The sequence below is a fragment of the Ochotona princeps genome, chromosome 11 (assembly GCF_030435755.1).
Source record: "Ochotona princeps isolate mOchPri1 chromosome 11, mOchPri1.hap1, whole genome shotgun sequence".
NCBI lineage: Eukaryota > Metazoa > Chordata > Mammalia > Lagomorpha > Ochotonidae > Ochotona > Ochotona princeps.
In genome coordinates this window covers 5,216,065-5,242,218 of record NC_080842.1, presented here as the reverse complement: position 1 = coordinate 5,242,218, position 26,154 = coordinate 5,216,065, and the positions used below count along the sequence as shown (strand labels likewise).

Below are 26,154 nucleotides of genomic sequence, written 5' to 3'. Positions count from 1 at the left end.
TGGCTGCTCTGATCCTGATTCACATTTGTGCTAAAATATTCAAGAAGACAACTGAAGATGGATGGTTTAAGGCCCTTCCACCCGCTTGGGCTCTTCAGATTTGTACCTTGTTTGAGTTTTGCTTTTCCCAACCTTAGCGTTTGGAGATGTTTAAGGAGTGAGCCATTTTCACTGTCTCCCTCTCTGCCCTTCTACTCCCTGCACAACAACCCCAAATACACACAATTTTGAGAGAATGTTGACAGAAACATGTTGAAGGATGACAGGCTATGGATGTTCCATCAGCAACACAAAAATGCTGTAAGATAAAGACAATATGGTCTTTTCTTTATTTCCTGGACATTTTGGAGATTCATATTTCCAGGAATAGAAATTAAAATACTTCTGCCAAGTTACAAACACGTTTGGAATCTTACCCACTTATTTACAGCGTGTGCATCAATTGTCTTATTTTTCCATTGTTGCTATCAGTCTCCTACTGTATGTATCTATCTATCTGTAGCCTGTTCTATGTGGATGAGTGAGTCTGTCCCCTCTCCGCCTCTGTTTCCTGTGCATGTCTGTATTTGGTGTATAATTATGACAATGCAAGAATTTTAAAAATGTTAATTATGTCCTGTGTTCCGCAGAAAGATTTAGATGTCCTTCCAAAAAGGATTTTGAAAACGCACATTGTTATGGATAAATCCATGGTATGCATTATTGATATATTTTATTCTGTATTCATATTAAACTTAAGTTATGGGGAATATAAACAGTAAACTTCCATTGTTCCTGATATTAAAAGATACGTTATTTTCCTATTAGGTTTCTTAGTACACCAGAAGTTAAGGAAATACCTTTTGCCTTTACACAGAGATGGGTTGTCAATATTCAAATACTGATTTCTAATCCTGTATTGAATCCTAGGAATCGTATGTGGTAGGGTTCTACTACATTAAACTTTAATCAACAATAACTATCTGAAGACACTTCTGTGCCTTCGACAGTTCTCCAAGAATCTCTTGCTTGGATGCATGTCCATTCTAAAGTAATCTTTTTCATTAGTTGCTGAAGTGAAAAAAAAAAAAAAACATTTTCCTAAATATTATTCTTTTCCTAAATATTATTCTTTTTAAATTATTTAATGTTTTATAATTTCTCCACTTCTCAGGTTGAAGTCTGTGTTTTACAAGTGGGAAAAGTCATTGATAATAATAAGGTTGTTGCTTTCTGCAGAACAGGGTTTTCATTGAGGCCCAGCATGACAGTCTCAGCATACTACACTGGAGCTCAGGTTGGAACCCCGATGCTCCACTTCTGATTCAGCCCCTTGCAAGACTTGTTAGTATCTAGTGAGGGTGTAGTTTATGACCTGATGCCTGGGCTCGACCACCCTAGTCAGAAACCAGAATGGAGTTTATAGCTCCAACATCTTAGCTTTAAGTGTAAGCAGCCTGAGTAATAAACCATCAAGTGAAATACCTGTTTCTCTTTCTCTCCCTCATCCTCTGGCTGTCAAATCAACCAGTCCTCAAATGGAACCAAAAAAGCATTACTGAAATTTACATGTGTGGGTTCAAGTACTACTTTTCTGTTAAAATTATTAAACCTCACTTGTTACTTCTTTGCTACCATTGGAGTAGTGGATTAATTTTAGCCTCTGTTTGAATCATTTTTATGATAATTACTGTTTTTGTTTAAACTTTATTTTCATAATTGCATTAACTGTATTCATTAATACATAACACATCACACAATATATTCCTTTTAAATTTTCCTGTTAACAGATAGTATGTTTTTTATTTTTGAATGTTTTTACCAAAAGTTTACACATACAATCCCAAACCATAAGTTTTTTTCCCCCTTGGAAAAAATGATGCCATCGTATAATTCATGAGCCCATGATGAATTCGACTAGAGAAAAGAGATTATTTGGAATGAACCAAACTGAAATAAAAGACATCAAAACACATGGGATACAGCCAAAAAAGCAAACAAACAATCAAAAAGCAATATGGATTGGACTATTGGAATTACACTTTCCATGTTGTTTCCTTATGTAAGAGAGAACATATGGTATTTGTTCTTATGTGATTGACGCATTTCACTGAGCATAATGGTCTCTAGCTGGGACCACCTGGTTTTAAATAGAATAATTTCATTCTTCGTAATAGCTGAATTATATTCCATAGAGTAGATGTACCAGTTTCTTTAAGCACTCTTCTTTGGACGCACATCTGGATTGTTTCCATGTCTTTGCTATTGTAGATTGTGCTGCTGCAAATATAGGATTACAGATCCCCTTCTCACATGCAGATTTCACTTCTTTTGGGTATATTCCTAGGAGCGGGATAGCTGAGTCATATGGCAGATTTATTTGCAATTTTCCAAGCACTTTTCATACTGATTTCCACAGTGGTTGTACTAGCCTACACTCCCACCGGCACTGAATGAGGGTGCCTTTCTCCCCACATCCATGCCAGCAGGTGTTGTTAGTTGAGTTTTGAATGTTTGCATATAGTACACTGTTCCAATACACAATGTGTTTTACGGTCCTCTATATAGACCCTGAGCTCTATCAAATAGGAGATCCATGCATCACATTCTATTATGACAGTAAATTACAGTAGACAAAATAAGCTTAGAAGTTTAGTTAGAAAGCTTTGAGCTTTGATTATGCCTTCTTTGAATCCTCAAACTTTAAACCTCATTTTCTGCACCTGTAAAGAAGAATATAATATGGCTAATTTCAGTAACATGCTTTATGTCCATAATTATGTATCAACGTAAATAGTATAAATATAAATGTATATATAAAGGTATCATGTCATATATAATGTTTAAGTAATAAAGATTTAAATTTAATAAGTTACAGTAGTAACTTTTAGATTATGCTTAAAATGACATAGTTGTTTCAAAAATCTTATATTTTTGTCTCCTCATTTAAGCACTGCATTTTTTGCACTTTTATATTTAAAAACCTCTTAAGTAAATGTTTGTCTTTTAGTGTGACTTTATGGGCGCTGAAGTGGCACTTTCAGCTGAAAAAATTGTCTACATGTTTGGTCTTATTAATGCTGTAAGTATCTATGTTTTGTGTTTGTATAAGACATATTTTGTTAGCAGTCATATTGTTTGTATAAATTGCATTTCCATTTCATAGAAGGTAAAATCCTATGGGCTAGTCCTACTACCAATAAGCACTAATTAAAGGCATACTTTACATCTGGCTACAGGGATGGAACATTCTTTCTTTGTAGTTAACCAAGCCTATATTTTTTATCTTCTGTTTTCAGATGTTTTCCAAGGTCAACATCACCATTATGCTGTCCTCTCTGGAACTCTGGTCGGATGGAAATAAGATTTCAACACATGGGGATGCTGAGGAAATACTACAGAATTTTCTGTCATGGAAACAAAAACCCCATGGGATGTCTTACTTATTAATGTAAGCACTTGCTATATTGGCTGGGACTTTCCCAAAATATTTCTACTGAAATTATTTCCTGAGTTGTTATTGACAATGAGATGTTTAAAAAGAAAATTATAGAAATATTGCTTAAGCGAAATGAAAAATATAAAAGCTGATAGCCACAGAAGCCGACATTGAAATCACACTAAGCCTTCATTCTCAGAGTAGACTTTCTGTTGAAGGGAAATGGACGAAAAAATAAGAAGCCTCAGGAAAATCAAGGGTTGATCATCTTAAAAGGAAATGATCGAATCATCATTTTAGGATTTGATAAAACTGTACATTACTTTCACAGAACACAGTGAATGCCTAAAGTGTTTGTTATAGCAGAAAACATTTTAATAGTAAGTATTTGGAAAGGACCACTTTACTACCCTTCTGGTTAGGTTACTCACTGGTATATGTAAATTGAGTGAAGATGAATTTTTTGATCTATTTGGATCGTGCAAGATTCTTTCTACAGAAGTGTGCACTTCTTAATTTTTCTTAATTTTAATATCAGGAAACACAATACAATGCCAGAAATCTGAAGCAGTATGAAATGAATTCTTAAATCTTCTCATGTTTGAAGTAGAATTAAAGGAGCTTCTTGAATTCTAGAGTAAATACACAAAAGCATTAAGACGAATGTGGACACTTGCTACATACTGTCTCTACTTCATCCGTTGCATGTTTTCTCTCTCTCTCTCTCTCTCTCTCTCTCTCTCTCTCCTCCAAGTCAACACTGCTAACATGTAGTTACAACTTGCTCACTAAGTCTATGTTATTACAATTGACAATCATGATTTTTTTCTTAAGATTATAATCCTGTCTGGGAGGATGATGGTCATACACCAATGAATAGGCAAAAAGGATACTGCCAGGTTTGGGGTGTTGCAACAGAGTGATCACTAGCCTTTAGAAACATCCCTTTATGTGACTTGTGCCAGACAACTCAAATAGGGAATGACTGAAACTGTTCGATGTGATATTGTCTCTACCATTGTCTATACCTGCAATGTCATGACACACTTAAACAGAACAATGGATTGATGACTTTTCCTGAAGGACCGTATTATTGTAACAACATAGGTAAAAGCAGTAGTGGGGGTGCTAATCTGTAGGGCAGAGCGGAAATCCTCAACCTATGGAACTTAAAAAAATGAACCTTTTTTGTGACATAACTTCTAAACACAGCATGACATGAAACAACTTCTAAACACATCGTTAATTACCAATACATTAAAATGCAAGTTTTCACAAAAAAATTGTATTTTCAGTTATAGGGAACATGCTGCTTTTGTGGGAACAACATATCATGGAACGGCTTGTGATCCAAAGTTTGCCACAGGAGTTGCTCTGGTATGCATTTATCCTCATCTCTATACTTGGTAAATGCTTGCAATGAAAGAATCTCAACTGAATTTGAACTGTGGTAATGCAACAAGATGGAGGAATCCACCATGGGAGGAGGGTTTGGGGAATCCCAGTGCCTGTAAAACTGTGTCACATAATGCAATGTAACCAATAAAAAATAATTATATCAAATTTAGAAAGTTATTATTCACATCAGTAAACAAATATAAAGCACACCTATCCAGTGCTTTCTTTGTCAACCCTTTATAGAAATGACGATGGTTTTCATTAGTTGGGATAATCAAACAATAGAAAGGGGTATGTATGCTATTGTGGATGAAGAACAAACCTCAAACTTCACCTCTTAGCATTTTTATTGTTCAGAAAAGCAGTAACTATCTTCAGATAGTAACAAAACAGAATTCCAGAGCCTTACATGCTGCGAAACTGAAAGCATCCTAAGGAAATAGCACCATTTTTCCCTAGTAACCACCATTCTACTGTTTGTTCTCATCAGTTTGACGGCTTAGATTTGCGTGTAAGTGGTGCTATGCAGTACTTGTGTTCTTGTGACTGCCTTACACAATGTACTCAATGTGTATCCACATCGTGGCACTTGACACAATTTCTTTGCTTTTTATGCCCGTAAATTATTCCACTACAGGTGCCATATTTTTTATTCACTTATCTTACACTGCAGATTTAGATATTTCCTATATAATGCCTATTTCACATACCCTTGCAATAAGCATGTGAGTGCATGAAACTCTTTGAGACATTTGTTTAACTATTTATGGATATGTTTCCAGAAGCGGGATTTGCTCAAGCATGTGGTAGATGCAATATATAGTATGGGTGGCATGATTTCTAAAGTGATTGCACTGTTTTACAGTGTCACCACCATTTCACATACTGCTGCTTTGTTTGTTTAGTGGCAGCCATTCTAGTAGAGCAAGGTGATATCTCATTATATTGGACTTTGGTATCTATGATTATGAGTGGTGTTGAAAATCTCTCCATGGGGTTCTTGAACTTTTGAATGTATACCTGCAGGAATGTATTTCCTGGGATAGCCTGCTCCTTCTACTGGGTCACTGACTGGTTTTGCTGGGAAACTATGTTGAATCTTGCAAAATTCATCTTCTGCCACAATTGAGATTATCTCTTTTTTTGGCCTCTCATATTTTTAAAGTAACATATTTTGTACCTATCTTGTATTCCAGGTATAATTCCTTAAAATCTTATTTAAACCAGTTTATCAGATTTTATCCATGTATTCGTGTCAAGCAACTTTTGAAAGAATCAAGTTTTTGTTATTTTTCTTATTGCATCATCTTCTCTATCACAGTTTTATCCATTATTTATATTCTTCTGATTGTGTGGGTTTAGTTTCTTCATCTGTTGTTTAGTTCCTGCAGGGATAAGTTAGGAGACTAATTTGAAATCACCATCCCTTTCAATGTGAGCATTTACAGATATAAACTTATTCTTCCTCAGTCTCCACAGGTTTTGTGTATTTTATTTTCATTTTTGTTTTTCTCTGGATTGTTTTTAAGTTTCCATCTTGTATTCATTACTTCACTGAAATTGTTCACTCTTTTTTCTTTTAAAGATTCAGTTTATTTATATGAAAGATGGTTACAGAAAGAGAGAGAGAGAGAGAGGGAGATAAAGTGAGAGATCTTCCACACGATAGTTCACTCCCTGAGTGGAACCAGGGTCTTCTTAAAGATCTGTACTATAGATGCAGGATCCCAAGTGCATGGGCCATTATCCTCCACTTTCCCAGGTGCATAGCAGGAAACTGGGTTGGAAATGGAGCAGCTAAAAATTGAACCAGCACTCATATTGGATGATAGAGTTGTGGGACACAATTTACGTATTACACCAAAACACTGGTTCCCATTCTCTATAGATGAATATTTTTCTTTAAAGAAACAAAGCAAAATCATGAGAGATTTAACAAAAAATTCTATACACTTTTGAGTATTCAGGGTTTTCTTCCTGGTTGATTTCTCATTTTATTCCATTTGTATTGGAATACTTTGTGCCAGAATACCTACATTTTTCTTCCATTTTCTGTTAACTTGAAATAACCTTCCTTTCACTTTTAGATAATTTTATATCTTCCATTCATGTGCTCACTCACAAATGCTTGCAGTAACCAGGGGGTAAGTCCCACCTAAAGCGGGAGTCAGGATTCTCCCATAATGGTTTCCATGCCAGGTGCATTACCAGACAACTTTAACAGAAGAGAGAACATTGCCAATATCTTCCCAGACACTTAAGTATGGGATGTAGCTGTCCAGACATCACCCTCATCTGCTGTGTGCCCCAATGCTCCCACACAAGGAGTCACAATTTGCTTGTAGTTCAGTGTTAGTGTCTAATGTGCATCCTATTCAACTTGAAGAGTTTCTTGAGCATTTATTGCGGATCGGGTTTAGAGGTTACAAACTCCCTAAGCTTTTCTTAGTATCCTCAACATTTTTTAATGACTGTTTTGTCCTAAACAACATTCTTGGTTGAATTTCTTTCCATATTTTGACTGCCTTGCTACAATCATGTTGGGGCTTAAAAATAGCTGAGATATCCAGTAGTTACATGGAAGCTCACTTATGTCACTAAGATTCTCTCGTGGTTTTGTTTCTTAACAGTTTGATTACAAAACACTTTCTTGGTGATTTTCGGGGTTCACCTTAGCTGGATTTCATCAAGCTTCTTGACCCCAGTCACCATTTTAATACTTGCTCCCCAAAACGTCAGCATTGTTTCCCTAAACAAGTTCTATCCTATCCCCTCTGCTCATTCATGCCCTTCTTGGACTCCAAAACACAGATATTTAGCCCCTGGATGATGAGCCGTAAGACTGTAAGACCATAATCTCTTACTTCATCATGTCTTTTCTTCTGCTCTCTGACATGATGATCTAAAATAATTTTTAAGATTTATTTATTTATTTTTGTAAAGACAGATACAAAGAGAGAAGGAGAGATAAAGATCTTCCATCCATGGGTTTAGTCCCCAAGTGGCCACAAAGTTGGGGTTGATCTGATTCAAAGCAGGAGCCAGGAGCTTCTTCCTGGTCTCCAATATGAGTGCAGGGTCCCAAGGTTTTTGGCCGTCCTCGACTGCTTTCCCAGGCCACAAGCAGGGAGCTGGATGGGAAGTGGACAGGAACCAGCACTATCATGGGATTCTGATGTGTGCTAGAGGATGATTAAGCACTTAAGCCATTGAGCCAGGCCTGGTTTAAAATAATTCTGATCAAGTTAAGTTTGATTGCATCTAGTAAATTCTCTTATTTCTTGGGCTGAGTATTTCTAGAAATTACACTGTTTTTTTTTTTCAATTTTTGTTTCACTTGGTTATTTCTATGCATAGATTTCATTACATATGTGTATCTTATTATTCCATAAGTATTTGTTATGGAATTAATAGTAACTCATCTAAACTGCAGTAATTTATCTAATCATTCAATGATGAATGGAAACAAATTCAATTGACTAATGAGGAGAGATAATACAATGCTATTGTTTGATTCAGGACAAAAAAAAAATTGACCAAAGGAAGAAAATTCACAGTAAATCCCTCAGCGAACTAGGACTCAAAGATCAGTTGCAGCAGGGCATTGTTAACAAGCAGCAGTTTTAACTCCATACCTATTTTGAGAAGACAGTACTCTAGAGCTATGCTAAGGAGCAAGTCAACATCAAAGACTTTCACTCCTTTTCCACTCTGTAGAGGACCACTCTAAAGCTCCGAATGTTGTAAGACTGTAGAGTCAAAGGTGCACGCAGTCACTTAACTTTATGAAGTCACAGAAAGGAACAGTCACTTTAGGAGGCAGTTTGCATTACTGAATGAACTACCAGCAGATGATCTTGAAATGGTCATAATTGGAATTTACCCAATGAAATGAAAACATTGATATATGCAAAAAATACACAGGCATACTTTTAGCAGCTTGATATGTAATTATTGTAGATTGCAAGACAGCCTTGAGTAACTGAATGCATAAACATATGTCCATAAACATAATATCCACAAAACGGAATATTAGCCATTGATTAGAAAACTTGACCATTAACAATCAAGCATTTAATAATGCTGTTCATAGAATAAGCTAATATGATAAGGATTTATAATGCATTATGAAAAGCACATATACTATTTTATTTTAACTTTACAATATTGAAAATCATCATACACAGTAATACCAAAAAGCTCATTAATACGTAAAAATTTTGGAGAGAGGCAATTTGCCATGTGCTATATATTATGCTTTGAGAAAAATTATTTCAACTTTTCATTTTTAATATTTAATATTGTTTGAAATGTAGCAACTTTAACATACTGTGATATACACTACATAACTGATTTGCAATTAAACACTTCAAAATACGCGTATCCTTTCCAACGTCTTCTCTTGAGAAACAACACATTAGTGAAGTCATGTTGGGAAATATCTAAATGATCAATGGTACTTGTTGGAATTCAATCTAATAATCATGCAAAATTGTACTGATAATATTTTATTATCAGTGAGTTATCAGTAAATGCATATTATCTATATGCAATATGACAATCGCATGTAGATGAAAAATATAACTCAAAAAGGAAAATAAAATATACCTACCTATTTTGTCTTTTAGATCCTTAAAAATATATATATATATCTTTGATATAGTAATTTCTTAAATCTGCAATTGAACGTGTGTGTTAGAGCCTGAATTGACTACATTAAAATAGTGTAGAAATTTGATGCTGTTTTTCTTTTTAAAATTATTTTTAATTCATTTATTTTACTATTTTATGATACAGATCTACATGCTCTGAGAATTCACTTCTCCCTTTCCTCAAATCCCCTCCCCTCAACCTGATTTTCCCTAAATTATTATAATAGTACAGCCCTTTATTAACAGTCATAAGTCCATCATTCTGCTATTTCAGTGTATCCTGATGCTGTAGGTATGGTCAATGGCAGAGAGTCCAGCATCCTATAGTAAAGATACATTTTAATAGTTCCATTGGGACTCCATCTCTGATTTGAAAGCAGAGATGCATATCACGTTGCTTCTTCACATCTGGATATGACAGTCTATATTACACAGTAACTATACCACATGTTCTCTCTGATAGAAGGCAATCTTCATGCAAAACACAAGATCAATAGCCTTTCAATACAATTTCTGCTGTATTTCATGGGTTTTGCTATTTTTGTTTTTATTTTCATTTTTTCAAAAAAATTTTTTCTTATTACTTTCTTCACTGACTCATAGGTCATACAGTAGCACCATTTACTTCAGGAAGGATTTTGGAATCATTAGCATGTTACTTAATTTCATGTTGTTGTAAATTTTCTATTTTTCTTCCTGTTGTGGATTTTGTTTTATGTCATTTCATTTAAGGGGATGTATAGTAACAGTATTTTTCTTTTTAGTATCCAAAGATGTTAACTTTAGAGGCATTTTCAGTTGTTATGGTACAATTGATTGGAATTAATCTGGGATTATCATATGATAAAATCCATAGTTGTGTCTGTCCAGGAACTACATGTGTAATGAACCCTGCAGCAATGTAAGTATTTTATGTCACTTCTACAGTTTTATGTATACATATATATATATATATACACATAATATTCTAAGTTATATCTGTATAACATGTAAATACTAATACATATATATAATACTAATATATACATGATATAATGTATATATTTTGTTATATATAATATGACATACAAATGCATCCATAGGTATATATATGTATATGGATAATGCTTTCTCTTTTAGAATAATCATATTTCTCGGTGTGTACCCTCTTACAACACTTGTTAGCATGAATATATTTAATAACATATATAGTATTTAAGAGCAATTATATAAAGAATGAGTTTAGGATATTGTAGAAACTGTGTTAACTTAGCTTGATATTCAACACTGTTTTATAGACAGAATGTTGAACAAAAGTTTTTGGGGGGTTGCTGGAGGTAATGAAAATATTTTGGTGTAAGCACTAAAAAGATACTGGGATTCCATTAATTCTAAGAACTCAGCAAGGCTTGGAATGTGATTTGTGGTTGAGGAAGTGAAAAAATTAGCAATTATTAAGCTTGAAAACAGTAGCACTTTAGCTTAGGAAAATGAAGTGGCATGTTGTGAGCCAAGCATCATTTGGAGAAAGACGCTCAGGAAGTGACCTATGGTATGCTCCTGTATGGATGGTGCAGTTCCTAACAAAAAGGAAACATGTCACTAACATAAACTGAGGGAAATTCTTTTTTTTAAAGATTTATTTATTTATTTTTTTACAAAGTCAGATATACAAAGAGGAGGAGAGACAGAGAGGAAGATCTTCTGCCTGATGATTCACTCCCCAAGTGACTGCAACAACCGGTGTTGTGCCAATCCAGAGCCAGGAGTCAGGAGCCAGGAGCCAGGAAATTCCTCCAGTTCTCCCACACAGGTGCAGGGTCCCAAGGCTTTGGATCGTCCTCAACTGCTTTCCGAGGCCACAAGCAGGGAGCTGGATGGGAAGTGGAGCTGCTGGGATTAGAACCGGCGCCCATATGGGATCCTGGTGCATTCAAGGCGAGGACTTTAGGCGCTAGGCCACAGCTCCGGGCCCAACTGAAGGAAATTCTATGAACAATTGCCCAAGAATTATAAAACGTTTCACATTTGCAAAGTCGGAACCAAGTACTCGGGCTAGTAGACTAAGGACTCCTAAGAACTAAGTGCAATAGACTTGTTCGCAACGGACCCCAATTCCATGAAATTACAGTATTTTGATGTTTGGGTGAATTTGAATGGGATCTGATGCTTAGATACTAGAAATCTATTGCTATTGCCAGAGCTTGAGGGAAAATCCATTTCTATACCAGAAGCATATGTTAAAATACATAGAATTATTATCTGTTGTGCTGATATGCAATTCAGTGATTTTGGAACAAATTTTTGACAAATCTGTGGTAAGATCATTGTTAATCAAAAACTCACTAAACATTACACTTGGTAGTTCGAAGAGTAAAACGTTCAAAACAGTACATTGACTCGAGAGTTTGTACCTTTTGTTCTTTCCTACTGAAATATTTTATTTCATTACTTTATTACTCAAAGACAAATAATCTGAATTATACATGGGGATAATTAGCCATCATGTATACCTTATACTTTTCCAATTAAATTTCTCAGTATGTTTCATTTTCTTAATCATCATTTTGATTTTATATAATGTAATGTTATTGCTAAGGAGAGTTTATTGTGAGCCAAGGTTAATATTTAACATCCTTTAAACTTCCATATGGTTCTTATAGCATATCACATTATGTAACAGAAAAACCAAACGTATTACATTTGTTTGAGGTTTGTATTAAAAGGACTTTTTCCCATTTTATTTGGCTTTTTTTCCAACCAAAATAACTCAGAATTAACCCTTTATTACTCTGATACTGTTTTTCTAAGGAATATACTTTAATTTTAGATGGTCCAGTGGTGTAAAGTTATTTAGCAGTTGCAACATAGAAGATTTCAAACATTCCGTGTCACAGCCTACATTTGCATGTCTGCAGAAAGAGAATGTTGCAAAAGTTGTTTACCAAGGAAAAAATTCAGTTTGTGGTAATGGAATTTTGGAAACAAATGAGCAATGTGATTGTGGTGTTCTGACGGTGAGTCATACAAAATTATTTTAAAATATATTTTTAAATTTATTGCTCCCCAAGATGTTGTTTCTTCTTCCTCTTTCTCTTCTCCCCTCCCCATGTCTATCCTCATGTTATCACAATAGAATAGTCCCTTAGTACAAAGTAAAGGTTTAATTTTCTGATATTCAAATACATCATGAAATGGTAATTATAAGCAAAGGTAGAAAACTTGGTATCTTCATGCAAAGGTATGTTTACATGTTTCATTGAGAGTTCTACAATTATTCAGAAGAGTATCACAATGTTCATGACATGGTATATAGCTAACTTTGTCATTTTTGTTACTTCTAAAGACTATTAGCTAGCAATGGGTTTAATTGGAATTTCCCTGATGAATAGGACTCCATTTAATAGAAATAAATTAATTATGGTTACATGATAACTAGCCACATACATTTTCATAAATTTTACCACATATAAGGTGTCATGAAAATTTGTAAGATACATTAACACAAACAAGGGTACATCAAAAAGTTCATGGGAAATGTATACTACTTTGTCATTTTTGCATGTTTTTTTTAAATCAACCTCATACAAGTTAAGGGCCAATACTCTTACTATGAAATTGCTAGAGGAAAATGTCATGAGGAGAGGAACACCATAACAAGAATGTTAGCACATAGAAAAAGTAGAGTGAGTGGATGAGTAAAAAATTAATACAACAATAAACAGAGAAAGTTACAAAATTACATCATTACAAGACTTGAAAATATGGAAAAATATTTGCGATATAATAAGTAAAAACTTGTAAACATTCACAGTGCAGATGTTTGTACAAAAAAAGTTTTAAAGGGACTGCAGGATTCTACAGCATGACATTATTGGTAACTCCATAAAAACTTTCTCTCTAAATGAATGACATGTTATGAGTGAAGTGGTGGTTATCAATAAATACAGAAGTCAAGGTGCCAGGGTTGGGGCACATCATGCTAAGCTGCCACTTGCAACATCTGCTTCTGATAGTGAAGTGCCAATGGGAGTCCCAGCTGCTGCACTTCCAATCCAGCGTCCTGCAGTTGCTGCTGGGAAGGCAGCACAAGAAAGCCCAAGAACTTGAGCACCTCCCATTTATATGGGAGAGCAGTTTGGAGGTTAATAAGGCTCCTTTCCAAGGTCTAAAATGAAGCTAGATATAAACAGGTACACATACATATGTTTCCTTTCTCTAGAGCCTTATAAACTTTTTTGTTTCTGATTATTTGCTTTGCCTTCAGAATTTTATGATGGAAACTAAGAGGAGGCATCCATATTCATTAGGCCCACAGCACATCAGCCTCTCTGTTTCACCATTTTCTTTCTTTTTTTTTTTTTTAAAGATTTATTGATTTTATTACAGCCAGATATACACAGAGAAGGAGAGATAGAGAGGAAGATCTTCCGTCCGATGATTCACTGCCCAAGTGAACCGCAACGGGCCAATGCGCGCCGATCCGAAGCCGGGAACCTGGAACCTCTTTCGGGTCTCCCATGTGGGTGCAGTGTCCCAATGCATTGGGCCATCCTCGACTGCTTTCCCAGGCCACAAGCAGGGAGATGGATGGGAAGTGGAGCTGCCAGGATTAGAACCGGCGCCCATATGGGATCCCGAGGCTTTCAAGGCGAGGACTTTAGCCGCTAGGCCACGCCGCCGGGCCCATCACCATTTTCCACCTCCACATTCTTGTCTCAGTGGCAAGTCGTCTGGGCCAATGATATGCATGGAGCTTGAATTTCCTGTAACACCAATGTTTCCATGTTTTCACCTCCTATGAGACACACCTTCTGAGACTGCTTTACAGTTCACTTCTCTCTTACGAGTAGAAGGAGGACACTCCAAAAACCATGACAGAAGCACAAATGAGTGAATATATTTATCTGATGACCTAGCTGACTACCACTGTTATCCAGTATTATGCATTGCACTCAAAGGTATGTGACATATTTTACATAACTGATGGTATGAGTTGCTAGTTTACACCAGCACTTGCTCAGTCACTTGAGTAACATACTATACTGCACAAGATAAACCTCATCCCTGGGGGATAAGGATTTTTCAGTTCCTCCAGTCTATTATCAGACTGCCATTGGTAATGTATTCCGTCCTTGACCAAAACTCGTGACACATGGCTGTATTATCAAACTAAATGTGATCATTTATGTGGACGAACATTTTGTCTTAACTTGACTGTATTTGATTTTAGCATTGTACTCACCCAAAATGCTGTGATGCTGCAGAATGTACTCTGATTGGATTTGCTGAGTGTGGCTCTGGCCAATGCTGTGATAAAGCAACCTGCCTGGTAAGCTATCAAAGTATCACATTGTTCAGTATCATGATCGTTTTATCCTCTTACATTCTTTGCACAACTGTTTAGACTTTTCTTCAAATATTTTAACCTGCTTTGTCTCTGACAAGCTTTGCTTGACCTAGTTCTTCATGGCATGTGGGTAGTCTTTTCATGTCCGTAAGTATGTCATGGATCATGTTATTTGAGTATCTGTGTTACTTTTTTCTGGAGTTAGACATTAATCATATGGTTACTATATATTTTCTTTGTAAGCTGTTAGTTCCATCTGCTGGTAAATGGCCTTTCACAGACAACTGATTTTATAATCCAGAAGTTGCGTTTGATACAATCAGTTGTCCCTTTCTCTGAGTTTTCATCAGATGTTTAATCTCCACTGAAGACTCATTCAGTTCTTTCACATGATACCAATTCTAGATTATTTTCTTGTTATGAACCGCCTCTTGTTTATGCCTCTCTTCATGATCAAACAACTTACAGCAAACGCCTAACTGACTCACCCTATGCACATCTTATTTGAAATGTTTTGATAAGCAGAAAACAAAATAACAATTCTCCCAGTTTTGGAAATGGTAGAAAAGCAAAGTGAAACAGTAAATGTTTGCCTGTAGTACATAAGCACTGAAGTGTAACTTTGGTGAGCATTATCTAAAAAGAAAAAGGAAGGGAGGATGTAAGCGAGGGAGGGAGGGAGGGAGGAGGGAGGAGGGAGGGAGGAGGGAGGGAGGAGGGAGGGAGGGAGAAGGGAGGGAGGGAGGGAGGGAGGAGGAAGGGAGGGAGGGAAGAGGGAGGGAGGGAGGAGGGAGGGAGGGAGGGAGGGAGGGAGGAAGGAAATTACAAAAAGAAAAACAGTGCCTTCTTAAAAACAAGCTCTTGCTAACAGATTTATAACACTACACGGATTTTAGCGTACAATGAGACCCACAGTTTGCCATTTCAAAAATGCGTGAGTTCAGAGCTCTTCTGCCTTCTTGTGTCTGCTTCTCTCTCGAATTTCTAGCCTTCCTGGCCTGTGCTCTTTAGCGGCTTCTTGAAATGAGCATGTTGACATGTTTTGGGTATGACACACTGTTGGTAACAATGCAGGTAGAGGTGGCAGTGACGTATTTCAGGTCACTTCTCTGCAGGGAGACTCGTCTGACGAAAATATTTCCATTCAGAAGCAGCAAGTCATCCCTCAGCTTCCTCTGGAAAACCAGGACAATCGAAACAGACCTGGGGGATAGGGGAATGGACCTGGGAGTGATGATGACTTGTAGTGTTCACAGCTGCTAAATGGACGATTTGCCACTGTAAGCCAACAGTCTTCAAGCAACATTCTAGAAGGGCAGTGCCAAGGCTTTTGCAGAGTTTCGCCACCCTGGTGGCTTCACCACCACTCTACTCATTACCAGTTCATTCTGTGTCAATCAGAAGAATCGTTCTTTCTAATATTCATGGAATGACCTAACTTCTCAAAATTTTCTTGGGATTTTTTTTTCTGGCAACCCTAATACATTCTATGTGATCATCCCTTTGTAGCTTTATACTTTTCTAACCCATAGTGTACCAATACCCGAAGGGAAAAAAAAAACAGAGCATCTCATCACCCCAATGTTCATTTATACATTTTTTTAATATGTGATGATGGAAGAACCCTAAACCTACACACTCACTCACACTTACATGTTCTTTGGCTCACAGATTGCCACAAGGGGAACGCTATGTAGGGAAAGTGAAGACCCATGCGATTTTCCAGAATATTGCAATGGAACGTCTGAATTTTGTGTACCTGATGTGAGAGCTGCGAACTATCAACCATGTGCTAATAAAACTGCATTTTGTTTCAAAGGAAAATGCAGAGACCGAGACACTCAGTGCGCAGAAGTATTTGGAATATGTAAGAATTGCATCTTTTTTCCTGGGTTCATTTTTAAACTTTAGTTACTATAAAGAGAGTCATGCAATGGTAAACCACTCTAAAAAAATGCTGTTATTTTGGGCCTGACTCTGTGGCCTAGCGGCTAACGGTCCTCACCTTGAGTGCACCGGGATACTAAATGGGCGCCGGTTCCAATCCCGGCAACCCCACTTCCCATCCAGCTTCCTGCCTGTGGCCTGGGAAAGCAGTCGAGGACATCCAAGAGTCTTTGGACCCTGCAGCTGTGTGGAAGACCTGGAAGAGGATCCAGGTTTCTGGCTTTGGGTTGGCCCAGCTCCAGCCATTGCGGCCACTTAGGGAGTGAATCAGCAGATGGAAGATCTTCCTCTCTATCTCTCCTCCTCTCTGTATATCTATCTTAATCTTTTAAAACATGCTGTGATTTTCCATCCAAATTTGATAACAAGATTGCAAATTTAAGCGAAGTTCACTTGTGTTAATAGGCAAAATGCATCTTTTAGTGGCAGTGTGAACACAGTACAACATTAATCAAATTTCAGTTGTACTGATGGGAAAGGACAAGACCAGGAGAGTAACATGTAAAAGATCAAATGACACATTATTTTATCATTTCTGCACTGTAATGCTAATTTGTCTATTTGGACTTGTCCTTCCAAAGTGCTGCTCCTTTTCTATAGCTAGTAAATGGGAAGAAAATCTATAGGACTAGCATTACCAGGACACTTTTTTCTGGTGTTGTTACATGCCTCTATGTTGACTTGCCACACTTTTATCTTGTAATGATTTGTTTTAAATATGAGTGGTTATGACTTTATACTGACTTTCAGATGCTTCCGGTTCACATTACCTGTGTGGACAAGAAGTGAATTCATTGAATGACCGATTTGGTGTATGTGACGGTGGTAGGTGTTCACAAAGGTATGTACTCAGAAAATTTCAAGTTATCTATCTTTCCAAAGCTATTGCATATGCTATGCATACTCTGTGGACTTAAGAAAAGACAAGAAATAGACACACATACATATATATCTTATATATTAGTTATATATATGTATATATATATATGTGTGTGTGTATAAAAGATTTATACCCTGGGCTTCATAAAACAGTGCAAGTGTAAAACACTTTAGCATTAGTTTCAAAAAATTTTGAGTTAAAATTTTAGAAGTTACCATTGACCTAATAAATTGCACACTGACTATGTTGACTAAAAAATTACTTTTTTTTTACCTCATACCTGTAGGAACTCGCTTTGTGGAAACCTAGTTTGTTCATGGAGAAGTACAGATTTAATACGATCAAAAACCTATGACTATCAATATACTTTTTATAGAGATCAATTATGTGTGTCTGCAGCAGCAAAAGATAATTCCAGAACAGGACGAAACATTGTGCAAGATGGAACCATGTGCAATCAGAACAGTGCAAGTAAAAATTTTACTGTATATTATACACAGTGAGTTTCTCTGTCTCTTTCTCTCCCTCTCTCTCCTCTCTCTCTCTGTTTCAAGGGAGATCTTAACATTTCAATTATTGGGGCTGACATGGGGGCTCAACTGGCTAATCCTCCACCCCTGAGCCCAAAGCACCAATATGGGTGTCAGTTCATGTCCCAGTTGCTCTGTTTCCCATCTTCTTCTTATGGCCTGGGAACGTGGCAAAGGATGGACCAAAGCCTTTGAACCCTGCACCCATATGAGACGCCTGAGGGAAGCTCCTGGCTCCTAGCTTCAGATCAGCTCAGCTCTGGACACTGCAGCAATTTGGAGGGTGAACAAGCAAATGAAAGACGTTTCTCTGTCTCTCCTTCTCTCTATAAACCAGCCTTTCCGATAAAAATTAAATATACCTTTACAAATATTTATCATTAGTGATAACTAGATCCATTATGCTGTACTTTTTAAAAAGTCTGTAAATGTATTTTTATATTACTGGAAAGATGGGGAGACAAACACTCAAGGATAAATGTTATCTGCTAGTTCATTCCCCCAAACACCTGACTCTGCTAGGGCTTAGCAGAGTTAAAGCAAGAAACCAAATGTATGAAACATCACCAGCTGGTCTTCCAGCATGTCTGCTAGCAGAATGCTACAAGTGAATCCAGAGCAGTAACTTGAACCCTTACATATGAGGCTGGGCATCCCACTGTGTCAAATGTCCCATACATCAGGGTCTTAAATACAAAGATCAAAATTAAGTTATCAAAAATACTCTTCCTAGACCATCATCCTTAATTGGATATTTAGTTTATTTGCACATTACCCTACTCCTCCAAAGAGAATAATGCTCTAATACAAATTTGGTTTGTAATAGAACCTGATAATAATATACAGAATTTAAATATTGAGAATTCTAGTAGGGTATTTTCAAAGTAGTGATGTATCCACATCTATATCTAATCTATATCTATATATCTATATCTATATCCATATCTATATCTATATCTGTATCTATAAAGAGCTGATTAATGAAAAAGTAGACATTTAGCAAGCATTTTATTAAAACAATGGTAATATCTCTGTACTATCTTAAGAACTGAGCAAAAGGAATAAATTTCAGTAAAACCACAAACATGTCAGAATGAGTAGATATTGTACCAGGAAAATGATAATCATAAAAAGAATATATGAACTGACTTAAAACATGTCAGTGTCAAAAAAAGAATATTTAAACTGAACAATACTAACTGTAAATATGGCAATGTAAACATGGAACTTATCAATTAATTTTATAGTGAATGCTTTAGAGAAAAATAGACTGTAATAGAGTATATATGTGGTATAGCATACAGGTATATCCAGTTTTGTCCTTGTTTCCTGTCACAGAGTTCTTGGTAAAAACCTATAAAGCATTGTGAGTTATAGCAGTGTCTTTTGTTATTCTTAATAAGCCGCTTGTGTCACAACTAAGTTCTGTCTCACTTTCCTCACACCTTAGTTTATGCTAAGGAAATGACTTAGAATCAAGCAGGCTATTACCCACCGATGAAGGGATTAGAACTTTCACCCTAGCTCCCTGACTTCCCAGGAGAAAGGAGATGAGCTGAATCCAAACAGTCTTGAAGTTCTGTGTGGTGAATATACAGCTTACAAGGAAATTGTGCACTAACATGGAAATCGTAGAAACCTTTTCCCCCGTCTCCCCATCCCCTTTTATTTCTTCTCCCAGGCATTGGGTCCATTTTGGCTGTTTGTCTTCTCCTTTATAGTACACTGCTAAACATCAGCCAAGTATGCTTGCTGAGTTCAGGGAGACTTCCTAATGCATAGTTTACCCCAAAGAGGGAGTTTGTGATTTGCTAATAAAGTTGGGACAGTCTTGTGGGGTCTGATGCTAATACTTCCAGGTAAGTAATGTGAGAATTGATTTGTTGGATATGTAGATTATGTCAGAAAATTAGTTTCAAAGAACTGATGCTGTTTCTAACTATAGAGATAGGGCAAAATTATTGATTCAAATACACGAGGAATCATCCATATAGAGTTACTTTCTTGCTTACCTGACAACAAGTAAAGAATTTACTGAGTTAATTGAACAAGGATGGAAATAGCATAATGCTGAATGCCAGGATTACTGAGGAAAAAGAGTTGCAGTTTTCATAGTGTACACAGGGAAGTCACACATACTTATTACGTTCGAGGGACACTCCACCAGGATCCTGCATATTTGAAAGAGGGGTGGGTAGTTGTGCCCAGTAGTTTATTAGCTAGGCTAGATGTGTTCCATATTTAGTTGGCAGTGGGAATTTAACATTCCAGTTTAGCCTTAGACTTACTACATGAGAATGGTGAAGTTGAAGTCACAACAGATGCACAGAATCCTTAGTTCTGGATTCAGTCTTGTTATGGCTAGAGATTTCTTAGCAAAGAGAAAACACATTCATCTGATTAGTTGTGACTTGCAAAGACACCTGGTTTTAATATATACATATTTATGTTCACACGCACATATGTATTTATTATATATATATCTCAATTAAATCAAATTCTTGTAAAGCAGCACAAATGACTGTGCTTCAATCAATGCGACATATGATTAAGGGATATAGAAACTCTCCATGTAATTTGATCAAACAATATAAACAAATATTGAGATATTGGCTTTACACATAAAGGCATATGAATACATCAAAAAGCAATATTCAAAGGAAAGCTTATAGCAAGTCCCACCTACATCAAGAAGTTGAAAGAATACCAAATAAATGACCAAAAATGTCTCTCAAAGACCTCGAATAACAAGAACAAACCAAATCCCCAAAGTAGCAGAATGAAAGGAATAATAATTTTTTTCTTTTTTTCTTTTTTTTTCTTTTTTTTTATTAATTACATTACATTATGTGGCACATTTTTATATGCACTGGGATTCCCCCCACCCCTCCCCAAAGCCTCCCCCCACGGTGGATTGCTCCACCTTGTTGCATTTCCATAGTTCAAATTCAGTTGAGATTCTTTCATTGGAGGTATTTACCAAGCATACAGTCCGGCATCTTATTGTCCTGGTAAGTTCAATAGTTTCTTGGTGAGACCATCTCTGGTCTGAAGGTAGAAGCCACAGAGTATCAGCCCAATCAATTAAAAACCCCAACATAATATTGACAACCAATTACAACATTATGGCATTAATTGACATGGTATTGATTAACCAATATGTTAATAGGAAAATGCAGGTTCTCAACCACAACCTGTGACTTCCTCTTAGACATTTCCATTTTGGTTTATATTCAACCGTGTTCTATACACCTTAAAATGGCTATAGATTGCCATTCAGGTGTCTCATGTCTTTTTTAGTTTTAGTATTTAGCAGTTTATAGCATTGAAGCATGGTTTCTCTGAACCTGGCTGTTTTTTGGGTAGTCTAACTCTATAACAAGACATATGTCAACAGTTTAGGTGAACAGTTATAGGAGGGGTGTGCAGAGAAATCTTCAATACCCCAGTGAGGAGTAACTAATCTTTGTGTCCCACCCAGTGAGTGATAAGTGCATCCCCGCTGACCATTTCCTGTCTGTTTCTCAACTTTCCTTGTTATTCTCTGTCTATCTATTCTAGTTTGTTTGTTTGTTTGTTTGTTTGTTTGTTTGTTTGTTTGTTTTGAGGGGTTTCTGGAGCGATCCTGATGGTCATTACGAGAGAGGGTGGGGACCCAAAGTTGGAAGCAGGCAAGGACCAGAGAAAGTTCCTCTCCCTAGTCCTGAAGGAGGTTTACTGTTCTTCTGTTTCTGTAGAAAAGAACAGAGAAATGAAGTTACCTTTTAAACATGTGAATTTATTTAGAAATGCAAAGCAGCAAAGAAATAGAGAAGGTCTTCTATTAACTGGTTCATTCCTCAAATGGCTGCAAATGCTGGGGCTGAGCTGATCCAAAGCTGGTAGCCAGGAGCCCTCTTCAGGCCTCTCACGTGGGTGGCAGGTTTCTAAGAATCTGGGTTGTCCTCTGCTGTTTCCCCAGGCTGTAAGCCAAGAGCTGGAGTGGAAGTGGCAAAGCTGGGATATGAATAGTCTCCATATGGGATGCTGTCACATCAGGGTGGAAGATTAGTCACAACACTGGCCTCTGGTTAGTCTTTTGAAAAAAAAAAAAGATAAACGATTAGTCCGATTAACCGAAAATTAGGGAAGAGAAGACTCAGATTCATATTAGAGATGAAAATGGAGATGTTAGAACTGATAAAACAAAGGTCATTTTCTCTTCCTCCATCTTTCATTGCTTCTCTGTCTTTAAAATTAACAAATAAATCTTCAAAAAGGGAAGATTTAAGTAGAAAGTTAGTTGATTAAGATTCCAGGGATCCTAAATTAGTTGTTAACACTCTGTAATAAGGGTAAAATTTCTTTTTTTTTTTTTTTGGTATAATTTTTTTAAGGGTAAAATTTCTAGGAGATGTTATAATTTGTCAGTAAGGGATGGAAGGTACTAAAAATTGATGTAATTTTTATCTGAAAATAAAATTGGCTAAAAATAAGCCAATGGCATTTAAAAAACTTATCTTTGATGATGTTTACATAGCTGAATAAAGTGGAAAGAGTCAAGATTAGGGGAAAGTGGGCAAGACCATTGTGTCCAAATTTTCTATTTCTTCTTCCTGTATCTGAGGGAAGAGAGAGATAATGGGAGAAGCTGCGGCAAGCCTCACAAAAGTCTCAGTACCTGGGGATGGGATACAGCCACCCAATATCACTCCAGGGTCCCTGATGTGAGCATGCACCAAGGGTTCTGCGTAAGTGGCTTTGGCAGTTCTCACATGCTGCTGATCTCGCCAGTCCAAGGATCAGAAAAACCCAAGGACCATTGGCTGACATAGAGTCTCCATTCATCCAGAAATTTGCTGTCAACATTTGGCTGGGGTAGTTGACCAATTCTGTCATTCCTCCACTATGGTTCCAGATGTCCTTTGCAAGGTCATATCCCTCCATGTGCATTTGGAGATGCCATCCACTGCTCTGTCTAAGCCACGTAGGAGGCCTAGTTCTGACACATGCACACTATGGTAAGACCATAGTTCCTGCGACTTCCCCCATGGTTGGAGTTCTGAATCCAACAGTTTGTTTGAGGGGGATGGATCCCCAAAGAAATCTTGTCTGAAGTGATCCTAAACCTGATTTGTGTCTGCTTGCCAGGACGTGGTCCTACTCATGCTATCACCCCCATGTACACTTGGGTACTTGTAATTGTTGGGTCAGTTCTGCCACCAGTCCTATCTCTTACGTAAATCAATGAATGTTGCGGCCCAGCCCAATCCTGCCCACCACACACTTGGCCCTCATGTATACCAATGGGAAGAGCAACCTAGTTGGAGCGACTCCCAATAACCACATTAGACCCACCCCAAATTCTGGTTCCTGCACATGTCAGAAGGCGCAACAGACTGGTCCTCTCTGTCCCACATGCCATGCAGCTCTCCTATATGTTAATTGGCATTGAGCCCTAGTTCAACACAATTGCCCTCAATATCCAGTGCACATTGATGAAAGTTGCGCCACAGCCTGTCTAGCCAGTTCTGCTCCCAGCCCTAATTCTTATGCTCACCAGTGGAAGCTGCTGCCTATAAGAGAAATGCCCACATGTCTGGACCAAATCCCAGTTCTCATGCTCATCATTGGGAGCAATGACCCAGCAGGGGAGCCCCCAACAGCTTCACTACCGGCTCAACACCCACCCCCCTCATCAGGTCTTGTGTGTGCTGATGGATGCTGTGGCCCAGCCTGACATGGTCTGTCTCACTTTGGCATTGGTTGGTGGGTGTTGTGTCCTGGTCTAGCCAGGACTGTTCCCAGTTCCAGCTCATGCTGGTGTGTAACACAACATATCCCTGCCCAGCCAATCTCTCAGTCCTACGCCTAATATGAATTGGCTGGTGATGCAGCCTCACCCAACTTGTCCAGCACCCAGACCTGGTTCTCAGATCTGTCAGTGGGTTTCATGAACTGACCTCGCCTGAAATGTTCCCAGACATGACCCACACATATGCCAGCAGGTACTACCTGGCCTGGTCTGGGCTGCTCCCAGCCTTGGTTCTTTATTCACCTGCAGGGACTGCATCCTAACAGAGGAGGATGCAGGATTCCATGGACATACCTAGTTCAGCCCTTAACTACCACCAAGTCTTAAACCAGTGGAAATTTCAGTTCCACAAGAGTGGACCCACATATACCCCACAGAATTTGCCCTTAGACCTGATTCTTTTCACATGCTAGTTAGTATCATGGCCAAGCCTAATGTGGCCTGTCCCTGCACCTGCAACATACTTTTTCAGTCGTCCTCAATCCCACACACCCCTTTATCTGGTGAACCCACAGCCCATGTGCCTGGGAACATATGGGATCCTCAGCCCAGCCTCTGAAACCCAATCTTCTGCTCAAATGTTGTGCTGGACTGGTGCTCTGCCCACCCACTAGGGTTCCAAGCTCTTGGTATACAACTCTTAACACACACAACATCCAGCCCATTCAAAGTTCTACAAGCCTGGTCCACCAGCACACCAGGCCTGCATGCTAATCTATGACTCTCTGCCTCCAGTCTACCTGGGACCATGCACGTGGAAAATCCCCAGTGTCCCTCCGCTTGCCTGGACATGAGTCCCCAGGTTCCCACACACTCCCACCAGCACCATCCCCAACTCTTCCCTGCAACCCTGCATTCCAAAGCCCACAAGAGCAGGCTGCTGTATGCACCCTGGAGCAAAAGGAGGCAACCACTGAGACCACCCCGGCGCAAAATGCGTGGTAATGTCATTTCAAAAAAGGAAACGAAATCAGGAGATTTTTTTCTGCCAAATTTGAGTTATCTAAAAATCTAAATAATGAATGTGCAAAGATTTTCTCCCATTTAGCTGGTTGCCTGCTCACTTTGTTGATCATTTCCTTTGATTTTCAGAAGCTTCTGTGTTTGATGTGTTCCCATTAGCTTATTTTGGATTTGACTGCATATGCTGGCAGTCTGTTTTCTAAGAAGTTGTTTTCCTGTTCCTATTTCTTGTGTTTTCCCCTAGTTATTTGGCGGTTTCTGGATGCAGATTTAGGTCCTTGATGCTTTCAAAGCTGCTTTTTATATACAGTGAAAGATGGAGTTCTTATTTTTACTTCCGCAAGCAGATATCCAATTTTCCCTACATCATTTCTTGAAGAGACCAACCATTTCCCTGGCATCATTTTCAGTTTTGTTATCAAAGAATAGTTTACTAGTGCAGAAATGAGCAAAGGAAATGAGTAGATCTTTTTTAAAAGAACAAATTCAAAAATGTTCATGGGCCTGGTGCATTGGCTCAGTGGCTAAATCCTTACATTGAAAATGCCAGGATCCCGTAGGGTTACCAGTTCATGTCCCAGCTCTCCCATTTCCCATCCAGATCTGTACTTATGCCCTGGGAAAATAGTGGAGGATAGCCTAAGCTTTGCTTTGTGACCCTGCACCTGTATGGGAGTCCCAGAAGAAGCTCCTGGCTTCAGGCTTCACATCGCTCAGCTCTGGCCTTTGCAGTCATTTGTGGAGTGAAACAGTGAATGGAAGATGTTTCTCTCTGTATCTTCCAGTGTCCATAATATGATCTGCCTTTCCAATAAAAATAAATGAATCTTTAAAAAAAAAAAAAGAAAAAATGCTCAGACTTCCTGAGTATCAGGGGAATGCAAATAAAGACCTCATCAAAGTTCTAGCTAACACCAGTAAGAATGGCTTGCATCCAGATATCCTATAACAAAAACTGCTCGCAAGGATATGGGAAGAATGGTACCTACTTCAGCTGTTGACTGGAGTGTAGACTTGTGGCTGCTCTGGAAATCAGAATGGAGGTAACTCAGATAACTAAATCTACCATAATTCAACTATCCCAACTCCTCCCAATATATCCAAAGGAAGAATAGTCTGCATACAAGAAAGCTACCTGCAGCTCTCTGTTTTAAAAAGCATAACCCACTATAAAGAAGGCATGGGAACCCCAGATGGCAGTCAAAAGAAGACTGAATAAAGAAATGTGGTATATCTACTCAAT

The 26,154-nt window shown here is 37.8% G+C and overlaps 1 protein-coding gene across 1 annotated transcript in view; it reads left to right on the top strand.

Moving 5' to 3' along the window:
• LOC131481477 (A disintegrin and metallopeptidase domain 3-like) overlaps nucleotides 1-25,193 on the top strand; it is a 55,777-nt gene extending 30,584 nt beyond the window's left edge. The window contains exons 7-16 of the mRNA XM_058670469.1: nucleotides 2,990-3,061; nucleotides 3,279-3,430; nucleotides 4,714-4,795; nucleotides 10,233-10,369; nucleotides 12,278-12,464; nucleotides 14,681-14,779; nucleotides 16,469-16,664; nucleotides 17,495-17,585; nucleotides 17,911-18,095; nucleotides 25,156-25,193. Of these exons, the coding sequence (XP_058526452.1) occupies nucleotides 2,990-3,061; nucleotides 3,279-3,430; nucleotides 4,714-4,795; nucleotides 10,233-10,369; nucleotides 12,278-12,464; nucleotides 14,681-14,779; nucleotides 16,469-16,664; nucleotides 17,495-17,585; nucleotides 17,911-18,095; nucleotides 25,156-25,193 (1,239 nt within the window). The remainder of the gene's footprint in view (nucleotides 1-2,989; nucleotides 3,062-3,278; nucleotides 3,431-4,713; nucleotides 4,796-10,232; nucleotides 10,370-12,277; nucleotides 12,465-14,680; nucleotides 14,780-16,468; nucleotides 16,665-17,494; nucleotides 17,586-17,910; nucleotides 18,096-25,155) is intronic.
• Nucleotides 25,194-26,154: the final 961 nt, after the last annotated feature.